The 16,149-nt window shown below is 40.3% G+C and overlaps 1 protein-coding gene across 1 annotated transcript in view; it reads left to right on the top strand.

The window, feature by feature from the left end:
- Hmcn1 (hemicentin 1) overlaps positions 1–16,149 on the top strand; it is a 435,972-nt gene that overhangs the window by 246,745 nt on the left and 173,078 nt on the right. The window contains exons 20-25 of the mRNA XM_052199882.1: positions 4,090–4,202; positions 5,613–5,772; positions 6,375–6,543; positions 10,474–10,601; positions 11,742–12,014; positions 13,225–13,320. Coding sequence (XP_052055842.1) covers positions 4,090–4,202; positions 5,613–5,772; positions 6,375–6,543; positions 10,474–10,601; positions 11,742–12,014; positions 13,225–13,320 — 939 coding nt within the window. The remainder of the gene's footprint in view (positions 1–4,089; positions 4,203–5,612; positions 5,773–6,374; positions 6,544–10,473; positions 10,602–11,741; positions 12,015–13,224; positions 13,321–16,149) is intronic.

Raw genomic sequence — 16,149 nt, 5'->3', positions numbered from 1 at the left:
TGGGTATATGCCCAGGAGTGGTATAGCAGGATCTTTCGGAAGTGACATGCCCAGTTTTCTGAGGAACCACCAGACTGATTTCCAGACCAATTTGCAACCCCACCAGCAGTGGAGGAGTGTTCCTCTTTCTCCACATCCTCGCCAACACCTGCTGTCTCCTGAGTTTTTAATCTTAGCCATTCTGACTGGTGTAAGGTGAAATCTGAGAGTTGTTTTGATTCGCATTTCCCTGATGACTAGTGAAGTTGAGCATTTTTTAAGATGTTTCTCCGCCATCTGAAGTTCTTCAGGTGAGAATTCTTTGTTTAACTCTGTACCCCATTTTTAATAGGGTTATTTGCTTTTCTGGGGTCTACCTTCTTGAGTTCTTTGTATATATTGGATATTAGCCCTTTATCTGATGTAGGGTTGGTGAAGATCTTTTCCCAATTTGTTGGTTGCTGATTTGTCCTTTTGATGGTGTCCTTTGCTTTACAGAAACTTTGTAATTTTATGAGGTCCCATTTGTCAATTCTTGCTCTTAGAGCATACACTATTGGTGTTTTGTTCAGGAACTTTCCCCCTGTACCGATGTCCTCAAGGGTCTTCCCCAGTTTCTTTTCTATTAGCTTCAGAGTATCTGGCTTTATGTGGAGGTCCTTGATCCATTTGGAGTTGAGCTTAGTACAAGAAGACAAGGATGGATCAATTCGCATTCTTCTGCATGCTGACCTCCAGTTGAACCAGCACCATTTGTTGAAAAGGCTATCTTTTTTCCATTGGATGTTTTCAGCCCCTTTGTCCAGGATCAAGTGGCCATAGGTGTGTGGGTTAATTTCTGGATCTTCAATCCTGTTCCATTGATCTGCCTGCCTGTCACCGTACCAATACCATGCAGTTTTTAACACTATTGCTCGGTAATATTGCTTGAGGTCAGGGATACTGATTCCCCCAGAATTTCTTTTGTTGTTGAGAATAGTTTTAGCTATCCTGGGTTTATTGTTATTCCAGATGAATTTGAGAATTGCTCTTTCTAACTCTATGAAGAATTGAGTTGGGATTTTGATGGGTATTGCATTGAATCTGTACATTGCTTTTGGCAAAATGGGCATTTTAACTATATTAATCCTGCTGATCCATGAGCATGGGAGGTTTTTCCATTTTTTGAGGTCTTCTTCTATTTCCTTCTTCAGAGTCTTGAAGTTCTTGTCATACAGATCTTTCACATGTTTGGTAAGAGTCACCCCAAGATACTTTATACTGTTTGTGGCTATTGTGAAGGGTGTTATTTCCCTAATTTCTTTCTCAGCCTGCTTATCCTTTGAGTATAGGAAGGCTACTGATTTGCTTGAGTTGATTTTATAACCAGCCACTTTGCTGAAGTTGTTTATCAGCTATAGGAGTTCTCTAGTGGAGTTTTTTGGGTCACTTAGGTAGACTATCTTATCATCTGCAAATAATGATAGTTTGACTTCTTCCTTTCCAATTTATATCCCTTTGATCTCCTTATGTTGTCTAATTGCCCAAGCTAGTACCTCAAGTACAATATTTAAAAGATAAGGAGAAAGTGGGCAGCCCTGTCTAGTCCCCGATTTTAATGGGATTGCTTCAAGTTTCTCTCCATTTAGTTTGATGCTGGCTACTGGTTTGCTGTATACTGCTTTTTCTATGTTTAGGTATGGGCCTTGAATTCCTATTCTTTCCAATATTTTAAGCATGAAAGGATGCTGAATTTTGTCAAATGCTTTTTCAGCATCCAATGAAATGACCATGTGGTTTTTTTCTTTGAGTTTGTTTATATAGTGGATTGCATTGATGGATTTCCATATATTGAACCAACCCTGCATCCCTGGAATAAAGCCTACTTGATCATGGTGGATGATCGTTTTTATGTGTTCTTGGATTAGATTGGCAAGAATTTTATTGAGTATTTTTGCATCAATGTGCATAAGGGAAATTGGTCTGAAGTTCTCTTTCTTTGTTGGAGCAGACTGATTTCCAGAGAATAGGTTTCTTAAAGAGTGCTGTAGACTGACCCAAGGATGCAGTGTTGGAACACCCTCATTGCATCTCTGCCTTTCCTCTCAGTGACTGTCTAGGCAGTTGTGTTGAGAAGAGTGCTGAGGCCCGATTCTCAGCTTCAGAGAGGAGTGATGGATTATTCCCGTGTTTGCTGTATCACAGAGGTGAGAAGACAGACAACCCAAAGACCTGACTGATTGAGACACATTTTAATGATTAAAGTTTAAGAGTTTCACAACTGTTTTTGATTCATTTAAGTCGAAAAACAAGCAACTGATTTAGTCAGTAACATGAAAAAAAAAGCATCCTGATGATTAGGGTATCAAATCCAGCAGATCCAATGCATGGTGGCTTTATCCTACATCATGTTAATAAGGGGCTCCTTCTTCTGCATCATTCCCTCAGGAATCCCTATGAAAGGTGCACACCTAATTCTAAAACAGAAGAGATTATTTTATAGAAAGAAGTGAACTGAATTCAAATACAAATGCAGATGAAAGGAATAAAATTTAACTGTCCTAATAAAAAAAAAGTTAAAAAAAAAAAAAAAACAACAAAACCTGCCAGGCATGGTGACACACGCCTGTAATCCCAGCACTTGGGAGGCAGAGGCAGGCAGATTTCTGAGTTCGAGGCCAGCCTGATCTACAGAGTGAGTTCCAGTACAGCCAGGGCTATACAGAGAAACTGTCTCAAAAAACCAAAAAACCAAAAAAAAAAAAAAAAAGAAAGAAAGAAAGAAAAAAGAAAAAAAAAGAAAAACCCAAAAGCTTGGGGGGAAATTTAACTGTCACATTGACTCATGTAGGCTCACAAGCTGGAGAGGAACTGCTTCTCCATACCCAGATGTTATCAAGCTTCAAAACTGACCTAAATTTGCAACTTTTCTTCACTACTGTCCAACTCACTACGGCTTTTAAAGACATGAGATTCCCTTATGCTGCCACAAATTGACAGCATATTTGAGAGTTTTGTATTCTGTCATGATCCTGGAAATTAAATTTCTTGCTTTCATGAGTAGCTCGATGCTCTTCCTTGGAGCTGGAGACATGCTGCCAAGTCTTTAAGACAAAATCAGCTGAAGAGCAATGGCGGCCGGTGGAATGGAGGATGAGTGCAGACTGTGTGCCACCTCAGCCTTCTGAGGAGCTCTTGCACTTGGGGGTCTTCTGGATCTGCTCTAGAGAATTTCTATTCCAGGGCGGTAGGACGATTCTGGAAAATTCTGACTTTAAGCAAGAAATGTGGCAGTTGAGCTGCAGGGAGGAGTCCTAGTCTCATCTTCCCACAGGATGCAATAGAAAGATCTGGAAATGCCAGACTTCTGCTGCGTGTCTTTTGTTTGAAAACATTCCTGTATGGAAGCCTTTGTCAGAACTGTTACTTTGAGGGTACTGCGTATTAGTCATTTGGACACATGTTGGTTCTCACTGAGAACAGAGGGAACAGTGATTTCCTTTTGCCTCCGTGGCTGCTCACATGCTGCTAAGTTTTCTCTGGCTTCCTAAAGGCAAAAACATGCTATTCCTAACTGAAAGATGATGAAGCTGTCCTTTATTTTATCATCTTACATTTGAACTCCCAAGATCTCTATACTTATAAAGACCTCTTAAGAAACCATTCTTTTTAATCAGTTTACATTTAGTCAAGCGTAAAGCGCTCTTGTGGACATCAGGTATATTTAATAAGTGGTGCTTGGACAGCTCCTTTATTTGCAGGTGGATTCACATCAACTCCCCGGAGCTTAATGGCTAGTGGACAGTAAGGAAGTCACATTTCAAAGATGTATCTATAACCATTAGATTATAGTCTATCTTCAGCGTACAAGAATTAATTGATTTTCTTCAGTACCTTTGTGTTTTCTTTAAGGTTACCATATTAGACATCACTTGACACTTGATTTTAAGCTATCATTAGATCTGTCCAGATTGTACTTATTTTTATTTTGCCATGCATTCCCTTACTGATATTGTGTAAAATTGCCTCTTTTCATAATCATAAAGAATATATTGAAAATGTTCAATTCTAAGTATATGATCCTAAACGGAAGCATAAGTGCTCAGATGCCAACCTTACTCCCATATCCAGTTCTGCCAACCATTCAGCACGGCCAGCAAATACTGAGCACAATTGAAGGCGTTCCAGTAACTTTACCATGCAGAGCAAGTGGGATTCCCAAGCCATCTATCACCTGGTCAAAGGTAAATTATAGATCTATTGGCGTTCCCTGAAATACAGTGTTGGGATGGCTTAAAGAGGTCTCTCCAAAGGACTTCAGCAGGACAGTGAGTGGGTAAGACACAACAGGGGAGGAAGCTAAATCAGCCACTCCCCGAACTGGCTTCCTCTGTGACTGGCATGAGAAAGCTCAGTGTTGTGGATATCCTTGCAGGAACCAGGTAGGTGCATCTCAGAAGGATCCCTCTGATGGGCAGGAAGTGGGATATTGGTCCAGGACACGTGCCTCTCGAAGGTACTAGCACCTCTGTATACTTAGCTGTCCTGCCTGTTAAAGGTGGAGACTGAGATTGACAAGAGGATGAGTGGGAGGTGACAAGGAGGGCTCTGCTACAAATACAAAGTGTTCAAAACCCAGCCTTTCCTACAGTGGTGGTGGTCGTCAACTACGAGCTTCTGGTCGATCACTGCATCAAAGACATTATTTTAAGCTCCCATTTAAGTGTGATTCACAGAATGGATTCCATGTGTGACCAAAGAGTATAAAACACCTATTCAAAGTCCTGTATTCCCTTCTACATGCCTATCATGTGGTTGAGCTTTCACTGGTATTCTTATACTGATGAAACCGTCATTTACAAAGAAAGTCCGTTCTTTAAGTGGACACAGAGGTGGCATGGTTTTAACAAATGAACTTGAATCTTACATGAAAAATATAAAATCATGACAAAATAATATGAGGAGTGCCAAACAGTTTGTCACTCCATCTGATTTTCTCATCTAAAAAATAAAAAATCCAAGGAGAAGTTGATGCTAACTTCTATATACCGTCTATATACAATTTCATTGGTCCAGACACAATTCCAAGTGGGAAGATAAGCCTGAAAGTGCACAGCACAGTGCACTTTGCAGACATGTGCCACTTTAAAGAAAATGCAAGAACAAGATCTTTCCAAGGGCCCTTATGCTGTGGTCAAACACAGAAGATAAGAACTTGGCCTCAAGGACCTAACTCCTGTTGACTGACTTAGTGACTTGGGGCAAGTTTTTCTACCTTGTCTCTGTGTTATGGGAGTCTAAACTGGAAACTGAGGGTCCAGCAGTACCTACTGATAAAACTGTGAGGGTAAAACACTTAATTCTTATACAAGATCACCTTGCTAGTGTGCACCATGATGGCGGTGGTGTTGCCATTCACCTCTGTTATGGTTATGCTGTCCTTGTCCTTTAGGTGACTTCATGGCAGAAGAGGCATGGCTTAGCATGGAGGAGCACCACTTTTAGTGCATCTGCTTATCCAATTTCTCTCATCAACCACTCCCTTCTAGTTAACATTTCAAATCTAGTTTTTCGCCCTTTACACAGAGTATTTTTTTCTCTCTCTTCTACTTCCAAATATAAAGCTATTCCTTTATCCTTTGTTGCATTTATAGAAAGGAGAGCTGATTTCCATGGGCAGTGCTAAGTTTTCTGCAGGGGCTGATGGGAGCCTGTATGTGGTGTCACCAGGAAGCGAGGAGAGTGGAGAGTACATCTGTACAGCCACCAATGCAGCCGGTTATGCCAAGAGGAAAGTGCAGCTGACGGTCTATGGTGAGAGCCACCCAAGGGAGGGTTTCCTTTGAAACAGCCCATGCATGCACAATCTTACAATTTCTTCCATAGTAAGACGCTCACCCCAAAGGTGAAGCTCTCCCCTAAGTTGATGTGTCAACAAAGAAACAGTTTTAGTTTCACTGCCAACCCAAACCACCTCTACTTAGATTCTGGTTTGCAGGGAAGCAATTGTATAACCTTTTGGAAAATTCCATGCTATTTCCCCAAGAAGTGTGTTTACCACATTCAACGTTTTGCAGAGACAGCAGTTAGTTAAAACTTCTCGTCAAGCCAAGCCTCAGTTGTGTCTTGGGTAGCCGCCTTCTGCTTCAGGGACTACTGCTCCTCCACACAGACCCGAGGCCATCTCAGCTGACCTCTCCATCTGAGGCTTGAAGGATTGACTGAGGAGGGAAGCTCGCTCTTCATTTCCTTCTAGCTCTCTCTTTAAATGTATTAATAGGAAGTTTCAGATGTACCCAGAATCTTGGGAGTCAACATCTTGTAAATTATTGCATTAGAATTTTATTTTAATTTAAATGAAACTATGGTTGTTTTCAATGCATTATTTTCCCTTCCACACCCTTTGTTTCTTTTAGTAAGACCCAGAGTGTTTGGGGACCAAAGAGGACTGTCCCAAGATAAGCCTGTGGAGATTTCTGTCCTGGCTGGGGAGGAGGCAATACTTCCCTGTGAAGCTAAGAGCTTACCTCCACCCATCATTACCTGGGCCAAAGAGAGCCAGCTCATCTCTCCATTTTCTCCAAGGTAGGAAGGAGATCCAGGTTGAACAGCAACACAGGGAGATGTAACCTGCTGGAACGATGCCTGAAATTGCTTGCAAATGTATCAAAATATAACCTGCATTTGGGCCTATTCACATGCACATCTGAGTTATGTAGACCTTGCACCTCATTTTCCAAGGTTGTAAATGCTAAGGCGGCTTTGCCACAGTTCCCGCCGGGGCGTTTTACTAGGTAATTTTTGAAATGGAGCAGATTTGTGTGTGCGTCTCTTTCAGCCCGCTGTGTGCAGCTCGCAGAATTCTGTTGCTCTCAGAGAGGCAGTAAAACTCAGAAACCACTGTCTTGAATGAGACTTGACTTTTGTGAGCTGGTTTTGTAAATCATTTTGATTAAACCCACCCATAAATAAAGGCCCATTGAGATGATATCATGTATAAACTAAATGACACAGCAAGAATACCCAGCAAGAATACCCAGCAAAAATACCAGGGCTTTAGGATACAGCAGTCGTTGCCATCCAGGTTCAAACATGTCTCTGTCGCCTAAAGTCTACCTAAATGTTTTATCCAGGGGGACATCATTGAATTTCATATCTTCCATTTGTACAACAGGATGATACTTTCCTGAGAGATTTCCCTATAAGATAATGTGCTGGAGAGATGGCACAGTGGTTATGAACAGTTGCTCCTCTTGCAAAGGATCCAGGTTCAATACCCAGAACCCACATGACAGCTCACAAATGCGTGTAGCTCTTGTTTTAGAGGATCTGCCACAAATGGCTGACCCATGTAGATGCTACACACACATGGTGCACATACTTACATTCAAACACTCATGCACATAAAACAAAAATAAATTATTCTAAAAATATAATTATAGCTGCTGGCTATCATTTATTAGGATTGTTGGCATATAATTGTAAAGCTGTGAATTTATATGAGTGTATTTTTCTACTACTGATGATGAAAAATAACAGGAACAACCTTACATAATTTTATTCATTTGAAAGAATTTTACTGAACATTATAAAGCAATATATAGAGTTCTTTATAAAGCAACTCTGTTGCACCCTTCACCAGCCAGGATTTCTTTCCTCTCCTCCTTGTGCAACCTTTCATCTGTAAGTAGCCCCTAAAAAGGGTTTTTATGGTTTCAGTTTTGTTGTCTCTTCTGTATTTAATTTGAACTTCTGACATATTCTTATTATTTCACTCCTTGCTTTATTGTGCTACATGCACTCAATATTGTACTGTCAGCACATTTATTGTTAGTCTGTGTGTACACACTCACTATTGTATACATGGAGTAAGCACATTCTTGTAACTAGTCTGTGTGCACACACTCAGTATTGTATGTACACAGAGTCAGCACATTCATTGTAACTAGTCTATGTGCTCACACTAATGTACAAACGTGGAGTACGTGGAGTATGCACACTCATTGTTACTAGTCTATGTGCACACACTCACTCTTGTACACACAGAAACAGCACATTCATTGTAAATAGTCTATGTACACACACTATTATACACACACATACACACACATGGAGTCAACACACTCATTGTAAATAGTCTATATGTACACACTCACTATTGTATACACACAGAGTCAGCACATTCATTGTAACTAGTCTATGTGCACACACTATTGTACACACATGGAGTCAGCACATTCATTGTAACTAGTCTATGTGCACACACTCACCATTGTACACACATGGAGTCAGCACACTCATTGTAACTAGTCTCTATGTACACACTATCGTACACACAGCGAGTCAGCGCATTCATTATAATTAGTCTACATACAGTTTATCTTTCATTCAACCATTACCCTCCTTGTAGATGCTGCAGTCTTATTATTTTGTTTAAATTACATTCTTTTTAAAATTTTTTAATGTGTCTGCTTGTGTGCACATGCATGAGGGTTTTATAATCTGTAACACAGAACAAGATTTTCTTGTCAGAATAGATCCTCCTTCCAATCTTGGAGATATTGTCCATTGTCCTTCTGAGGGGAGGTTCTCCTGTTATTTTCCAGTAACAGAAGTCAGAGGACCAGGCTGCAGTTCCTAAAGAATACGCAGCTTTGACTGGTTTAAATGTCTCTGCTTTTCAATGGGTGTGAAATGGGATCCTAGTGCTTTTGAATTCTTTTAAATTTAATTTAATTTTTTTACTTATTCACTTTACATCCTGATCACTGCCCGTTCCTGGTTCCCAGTTACCCCTCCCACAATTCTTCCCCCATCTCTCCCTCCTCTTCTCCTTGGAGTGCCTGGGGTGTCTCCTGGGTATGTCCCTCCCCCCAGCACTTCCCAAAAGCTGTTGCCTGTACCTGGTATATGTTCTTCTAGCTGGGCTGCCTCGACTGGCCTCAGTGGAAGAGAGACTTAGCCTGGCAGAGACTTGAAGTGCTTGTGAATGTTATGGGGCTGACTTTGAATGAGCATGAGATACGTGTGCCTGTTTGCTGGTCGTTCGTGCTGTCTGTGACGGCCTCTTTAAAGTGCCTTCACACTTTTATGGTGACTTGTCTTTTTCTTGCTGGGACGTGGATATTTGATATTTGTTTTGATGACAAATTTTTGTCTGCCATGTATATTGAAATGCCTCTCTCAGTTACTATGTTTTTAAGTTTATTTAAGAATGGTGTTTTTGTTTGAGGATACGTTTTCAGTACATTTAAAGACTTTAAATAATTAGCCTATGCTCTGAAGGTTTATATTTCTTCCATTTTTTGAGATTATATTTGAAACATTAAATGTTTTATACCTTTTAAAAAGTTTTACTTTTCATATTTGAGACTCTATTCTCTCTAAATTTTGATATTGTATATGATATTAATTAGTACTGTAGTTTAGTTTATTTTTCTCAATTGGGAAAATCAATTACCCAATATCATTTTGGGTTAAATTTTTTAAATAATTACCCAAGATCATTTTGGGTAAATCAGTAAATCTTTTCCTTATGGAGTGCATTTATTTGCTGGGCTTGAACCCTGAACCTTATACATTCTAGATAAACACTCTACCATTGAACTACATCCTCAGACTCTTTCTATATATTTCTCCACACTCCATCTAACACTGGATACAGCATATGTTCCTGTGCATGCATATATCTTCTTGGAGGTCTCTGTTCCTAACTCTAGCTTGATTTAGTTCCGTAAGAAACCTTGATATGAAGCAGGTCTATGTGGCTCTAAAAGTTCCCCAAAAGAACTTTTAATACAACCTTAATAATACTTAATAACACCCAGTACACCATTATTTAATGAGGTAGATATTAAAGGCATATTTAAAAAGATATACTTTTGTTTATCTTTACTGAAGAACACTCAATTATTTGTGAAGCATAGAAAAAATAAAAGATATTTCAGTCAGGAAGTCACTGGTAAGTTGTTCAATGCCTTGGTGAAAAGCTTTATATCCCTGCTGTGTGAGAAACCCTAGTCATCCTCACTGAGTTTTAAAGAAGACAGGAAAGTGGAGGAGCTCTAGTAGAGAGGACCAGTGAAGGCGAGAGGAAGATGAGAATGAGAGTGAGGTTAAATGTGACCAGATACTTTAAATTCATATATGCACATATAACGCAGTCCACAAGTGTGCTCAGTAGAATATGCTAACTAAAACAAAAAAAGAAGAAAAATATTCAAAATAAGTTGAAATTTTACAACACACATTTGCTCTGCATAGCCGAAACCTACTGACACACAGAGACTTGCAGCCATTTGATGCTTTAAGACAACTGTGTTAGATTGAAAGGTAACAGAAAAATGGATTTTCTATTTCTAATGACCATCATCCAGGATTCCGTTTCTATGGCTGATATGTGCTATCGTGGAGAGAGCTGTTTCAAAAGTTGAGCGCAGTACAATAACTTCACGCTGTGCAGGGGGTGTCGGCATCCTCGGAGTCTGTGGTCTGATGTGTGGATTTCCCTTTTAGACACACGTTCCTCCCTTCTGGCTCCATGAAGATCACAGAGACACGCATTTCAGACAGTGGGATGTATCTGTGTGTTGCCACAAATATTGCTGGGAATGTGACTCAGTCCGTTAAATTAAGTGTCCATGGTGAGTGTTCGAAGGGTGGCGAGGGATAGCTCTGTCGCCTGGGCCTCAGCCTTCGTGACAGCGAACCTCCAAGTCGCATGCAGACTAAAGATTCGTGAGTTGTAACTCGGTCACTGTCTACTCTGAAAGGTTTGTTAGTCATCTACAAATAACTCCCCCTTCCCTATTTTCAAGTCTACTAATTACATTCTTGCATCTCATTTCGTCTAGACATTCAGTCACTTATCTCTATTGAGTTGACATGCAGTGAAGGAAACGTGTTTAAAACATGGAGAGCTAGCCGTACTCTCATAGAAGAACATCATACTTTTAAAATAGTCGTATTTGACATATGAAGAACACCGTAACTGAGAAAATGCTCCTTCCGACTGTTATTTGATTGCACCATGTTTCTCTAATGGAAGTGTTTTATCCCTTTAATTTGAGAGCCCACTGACTATTCGTCCCTTCAGTGCACTAATTGCCTATCTCCATGGCAGGCAGTGTGTAAATCCCAGATATCTATATATTAGAGGAAATTCCCTGAGATGCTTTTAACCTAGCTGCATTTCTAGACCAGTCATGACAATGGCATTCATTAACTAGACCTTAAAAGAGGGTCCCATGACTTACCAACCCTCAGGCATTAGGTATATTAATCGTTTAAATCTATTTTATCTTTAGACAATAAATACTGTCTGTGGGTTTTGTCTCTGAAATTGGAAGAAAGCTTTAAAAATATTTTCTTAGTGTCTGTCTTCCATGAAGGATCTAAACAGACTACATAAAAAGAATTGTTTTCTGGTTTGCTCTGATAGACAGGGGTCCTGAAAGGGCGCTTAACCTTGCATCACTTATAAACTAAAGGAAACTCACCATTGTTAAGTGCTTACTATTCATTAAGTGTGGGACCAGGAGTACTGCATCTGTCATTTCCTATAATTCTTTCAGTGTACTGGTCCTGTGCCTGCATAGTTAATTTTGCCTGGATTGTTAAAGAAATGGGCCTCTAGAGGTTTGTTGGCATGCCTGCATCACACAGCTAATAAGTGACTATTCTACTCTTTTTGTGTGACTTCTTGGTAAGAAGTTCTCATTCAATGTCAAGAAATAGAGGGACTTTTAAATATTTGATGATTAATACTCAGTTGTGATTTCCAGTTCCCCCAAAAATACAGCACGGAAATCGACACATAAAAGTCCAAGTCGGCCAGAGAGTGGACATCCCATGCAATGCCCACGGGTCTCCTCCTCCGGTGATCACCTGGTTTAAAAGTGGAAGGCCCATGCTAGTTGATGGAGTGCAGCATCCTAGCAGTGCAGACGGAACGCTGAGCTTTGAGCAGGCTATGATCTCCGATGCCGGCGTATATACATGTGCTGCCACGAACGTAGCCGGAAGTGATGAAGTAGAGGCCACATTGCATGTCCAAGGTGGGTTTGGCATAAGAAACATGTCTGGTCGGGTGAGTCTGAGGAGGGGAACAAGACCCCTGAGCTCTACCCAGGACGTGCAATCATGGATCCCTTTAGGGGGATTCCTACATAGAACTTTAGCTTTAAAGGGAGCATTAACCAGAAGCAAACACATGATCAGCTAAGCCTGAATGACATTTTCATGTTTACTTTTGAAACTAAAGTCCCTGGTGTATATAATGAAGCCCTCCTAGGTAATGGCCCACCCAGTATTTCTGGTTTGGGTGAAATAGCAGCTGGAACTAGTCCGAGTAGCACTTCACCCCATTCCTCACCTCAACTGAACCTGGAGAGGTCACGGCTCACTGCTCTGCTATTGTTGTTGGCTTTAGTTTGTTATACAGGTTGGGCCTAGTATCTGTCTTGGTTTAGGCAATGGTGATGACAATGTGATCCAAAGCCCCTGCTTTCTTGAGCTATTCTAGTGCAAATAGACATAAAGCATAAAGAAAGAAACAAGGTTCATAGAGAAGGAAAAGGTGTAGTGGGGAATTAAAATAGAATTTCTGTTCTGGGAACTGGAGTGGACTGCCAGGTAGGAATTCTTTAATTCTTTAAAGAAGCAGGATTCAAGGGAGAGCTCACAGGCTGGCAGGAGCTAATCGCTGAATGTTTTCTGTCTCACCCTGCCAGAGGGAATGCCAGTTCCCTAACAAAGCAAGGAAGTTAGGTCAGTGGTATAGTAATCAGCACAAGACTTAGCACTTAATAATCCCCAGGAGTCACAGTCCTTGAGGAATGAAGGTCTAAGATGTTAGTAGGGAGCTGATTTAGCTCATTTCTTCACTCAACAAACCTTACTAAATGTCTATGTTTAGAGTCAAAGGAGAAAGGTAGACATTTCTAGTATTCCTGCAAATCTCAGAGGTACATAATTACAGACTTTACACACAGGTTGTGTAGAATATTAATCCAAATGGGACTGTGTTTCATACTAGTATACCTATAAGGAACCTTTTAAAATGGGTAAGAGAGTGCAAAAGTGGGAATGTAAGGATATGAAGATACAGATATGGGAACATACATGGTGCTACATGATTGAACAGCAGACAGACGTGTCTGTCAGGAGATCAGAAAGGCAGAAAATCACTAAGTGATCAAAGAATAAGGGAACCAGAATGAGAGTGTCGAAGAGAAGCCAGACTCAATGTGTTTGTTTTTCTACTAGAACCACCTACAGTGGAAGACCTGCAACCTCCTTTTAACACGCCCTTCCAAGAAAGGCTGGCCAATCAGCGCATTGCATTTCCATGCCCAGCAAAAGGTATGTAATACTCAGGGACACAGGCATGGGTGCCAGCTCATAATTATGTGATATGACTCCAGCATTCCTCATTGTACTCAAAATATCATACTTGTAAAATTCCACCTGCCAATCCTTATGTTAGAACACAGTAGAAACTCCCTTGTTTCAGACAACTCTTTGACTTGGTACTTTAGCCTCCTTCGTGCTTTATTTCTATCACTAAAAGGCTCTCCCAACCCTTCGAGCTTGCTTAATCTAAGACTCTTTTCAAGGCAGTTCAACACTTTTCTACTACTTTTAAGTTCATTCTTTCTGGAAGTGTTTTATTTTTAAAAATGTCGCAGTAGAGCTATTCGCAATATTTCTCTATTAATGTTAATTAATAAGGATGCAAATTAGATCATCACCCATCTGAGGCAACTATATTTTAATCCCTTCTAATTTATTTATTTATTTATTTATTCATTCATTCATTCATTCATTCATTACTTCACTTTACATCCTGATTACACCCCCTTCCTCCTCTCCTCCCAATCCCACCCTTACAAATTCTTCACCCTATCAGTGCCCCCTTCTCCTCAGAGTAGAGGAACCCCCCCTTGGGTACCACCCCACCTGAAACATCTGGTCCCAGCAGGACTAAGCACCTCCTCTCCCACTGAGGCCCAACCCAGCAGTCTGGTTAGTGGAAGGGGATTAAATAGCAGCCTCTGCTCCAGTTGCTAAGGAACCTACATGAAGACCAAGCTGTAAGTCTGCCACAAATGCTTAGGGCTCCTAGGTCCAGCCCTGCATGCTCTTTGCTTGATGGTTCAGTCTCTGTGAGTAGCCATAGGTTCAGGTTAGTTGACTCTGTAGGTCTTCCTGTGTTATCCTTGACCCCTCCAGCTGGCTCGATCCTATCCCCAACTCTTCTACGAGACTCCTTGAGCTCCGCCTGATGCTTAAGCTATGAGTATTCAAATGTTTCCATCTGCTGCTGGATGAGGTCTCCTTGCAAAGCTTCATCCAGAGGCAGATTTAATCCTTTTTTTTTCTAGGTCTACCCATGCTGGTAATTTTGGGACTGGGTCATATGTAGCACATCTCTCAGTGGTTTGTTTGTTTTTTTAAACCATGTCTTTCCTTGAATACTACCATGTTTTCAGCCAGGAGCTGGTCCAGTCCCTCTCTGCAGTGAGGATGAGGAAGGGCCATCATCTCAGGCATCTTTCCTTTGGGTGCCAAGCACCCATGTTTGAAGACATTCTCTCACACAGGCATCCATCTAGAATAGCTCCAACTTACCTTGTGGTTTTCCTGACAAAGTCCAAGCAGGGTTCTTTGCATAACCTCCTGGCCCTGGCAGGAGGGCTCCAGGCAGCTGCCAGTAGGGATCAAAATCAGTTATCAAACCTCATGGCAAGGGCCATCTTGTTTGCCCACTTTCTGTTATCATTACTATAAATGTCACCTTGAGGGTCTGGAGAGATGGCTCAGCAGTTAAGAGGACTGCTCTTCCAGAGGACCTGAGTTCAATTCCCAGCAACCACATGGTGGTTCACAATCATCTGTAATGGTATCCAATACCCTCTTCTGGCGTGTCTGAAGACACCTATAGTGTACTCATATAAATAAAAATTATTTTAAAAAATGTCACCTTGAGTATCATTATTCTAGTACTTTTAAATAAAAGCTAATGCTTTGCTTTCTTTTCCTTTGCCTGTCCATTTGCCTTTTATGTGTTACTTCAATAAATGTTAGTGGCAGAGTCTGATCTCCACAAAGGGAAAATGGAATAAAGGGAAATGACTACAACCCTTCTTTTTTCTTAGAACGTGGACAGATGACTGGAGTCAATCAGCCTTACTATCTTTCCATATTAGTCAAAAATCTCATGGTGACTGAGATGAAATATGTTGATCTTTTCATTTTCTTCTTGTAAATATGCCTTCCACAATCACTTCAATACGATATTAATTAATAACAGGTTTAGTTTCACCAGTACATTGCATATATTTCTGTCATCTTTTTGTGCTTTTGTACATGCTACTTTTAATAAGTTTATTATCTTAGTTTTGGTTGCTAACAACATCTTACTAGATCCTATTGGTTTTGCTTAATCTGCTTTGTCTTCAGTATAGAAATTCACCAAGTTTTAAAGTGTTTAGAATAGTGACTTTTACATTTTTGTTAAATAACACATTCACAACACAGTCACTGATTTTTCTGTCTGTTATGTCCCCTTTGGCTTTATTATATATTTAACACAGTTTTTTTAAATCATTTAGACCTATAAGCATGTGACTTCCATTTATTCTGCTATCCATAAGTTAAGTCCAGGAAATTTTCTTTTCGTCGTCTTGTCAACTTCTTTTAAAGACCTAAACTCTTATCTTTTCATGAACAGATATTAAAAGAGTATATAGGCAGGAGAACTCCTCGTATTTACTAGATAGAGCCTTTTCCCAAGTAACTATAGGCCACAGGTTGTGTTTTTTATAAGTTCTATTTATTGGGTGTGTTCCTGGAGTATTCCTGTAACAATCCCACACTTTGCTATTTTTACTTCACTCCTAGTTTCCCTATATATCTTGTCAATTTGATAATTGTACATATTTTTCACTTCTACTCACTACTGTAGTGAACTCAGCAGAAAAAAATGTTTTGCTCATGAGTTTTAGTCTGTTTTCTGACTAAAAGCAACTTTGATCAGCAGAAGCCACAAGTCTGAAAACTGATCAAGGCCCAGAGTCATTAACTAATTACCATTAGCTGTAGTCTCTTCACTTTTATCTTGAAAGTTGCACAGGGCCTCAGGATACACATTATAGTCATACATGGAAGTCTATCTGTTCTGAATGTATT

Source organism: Apodemus sylvaticus, chromosome 12 (genome assembly GCF_947179515.1).
Source record: "Apodemus sylvaticus chromosome 12, mApoSyl1.1, whole genome shotgun sequence".
In the NCBI taxonomy this organism is placed as follows: domain Eukaryota; kingdom Metazoa; phylum Chordata; class Mammalia; order Rodentia; family Muridae; genus Apodemus; species Apodemus sylvaticus.
This window is presented reverse-complemented; position numbering and strand designations above follow the sequence as displayed.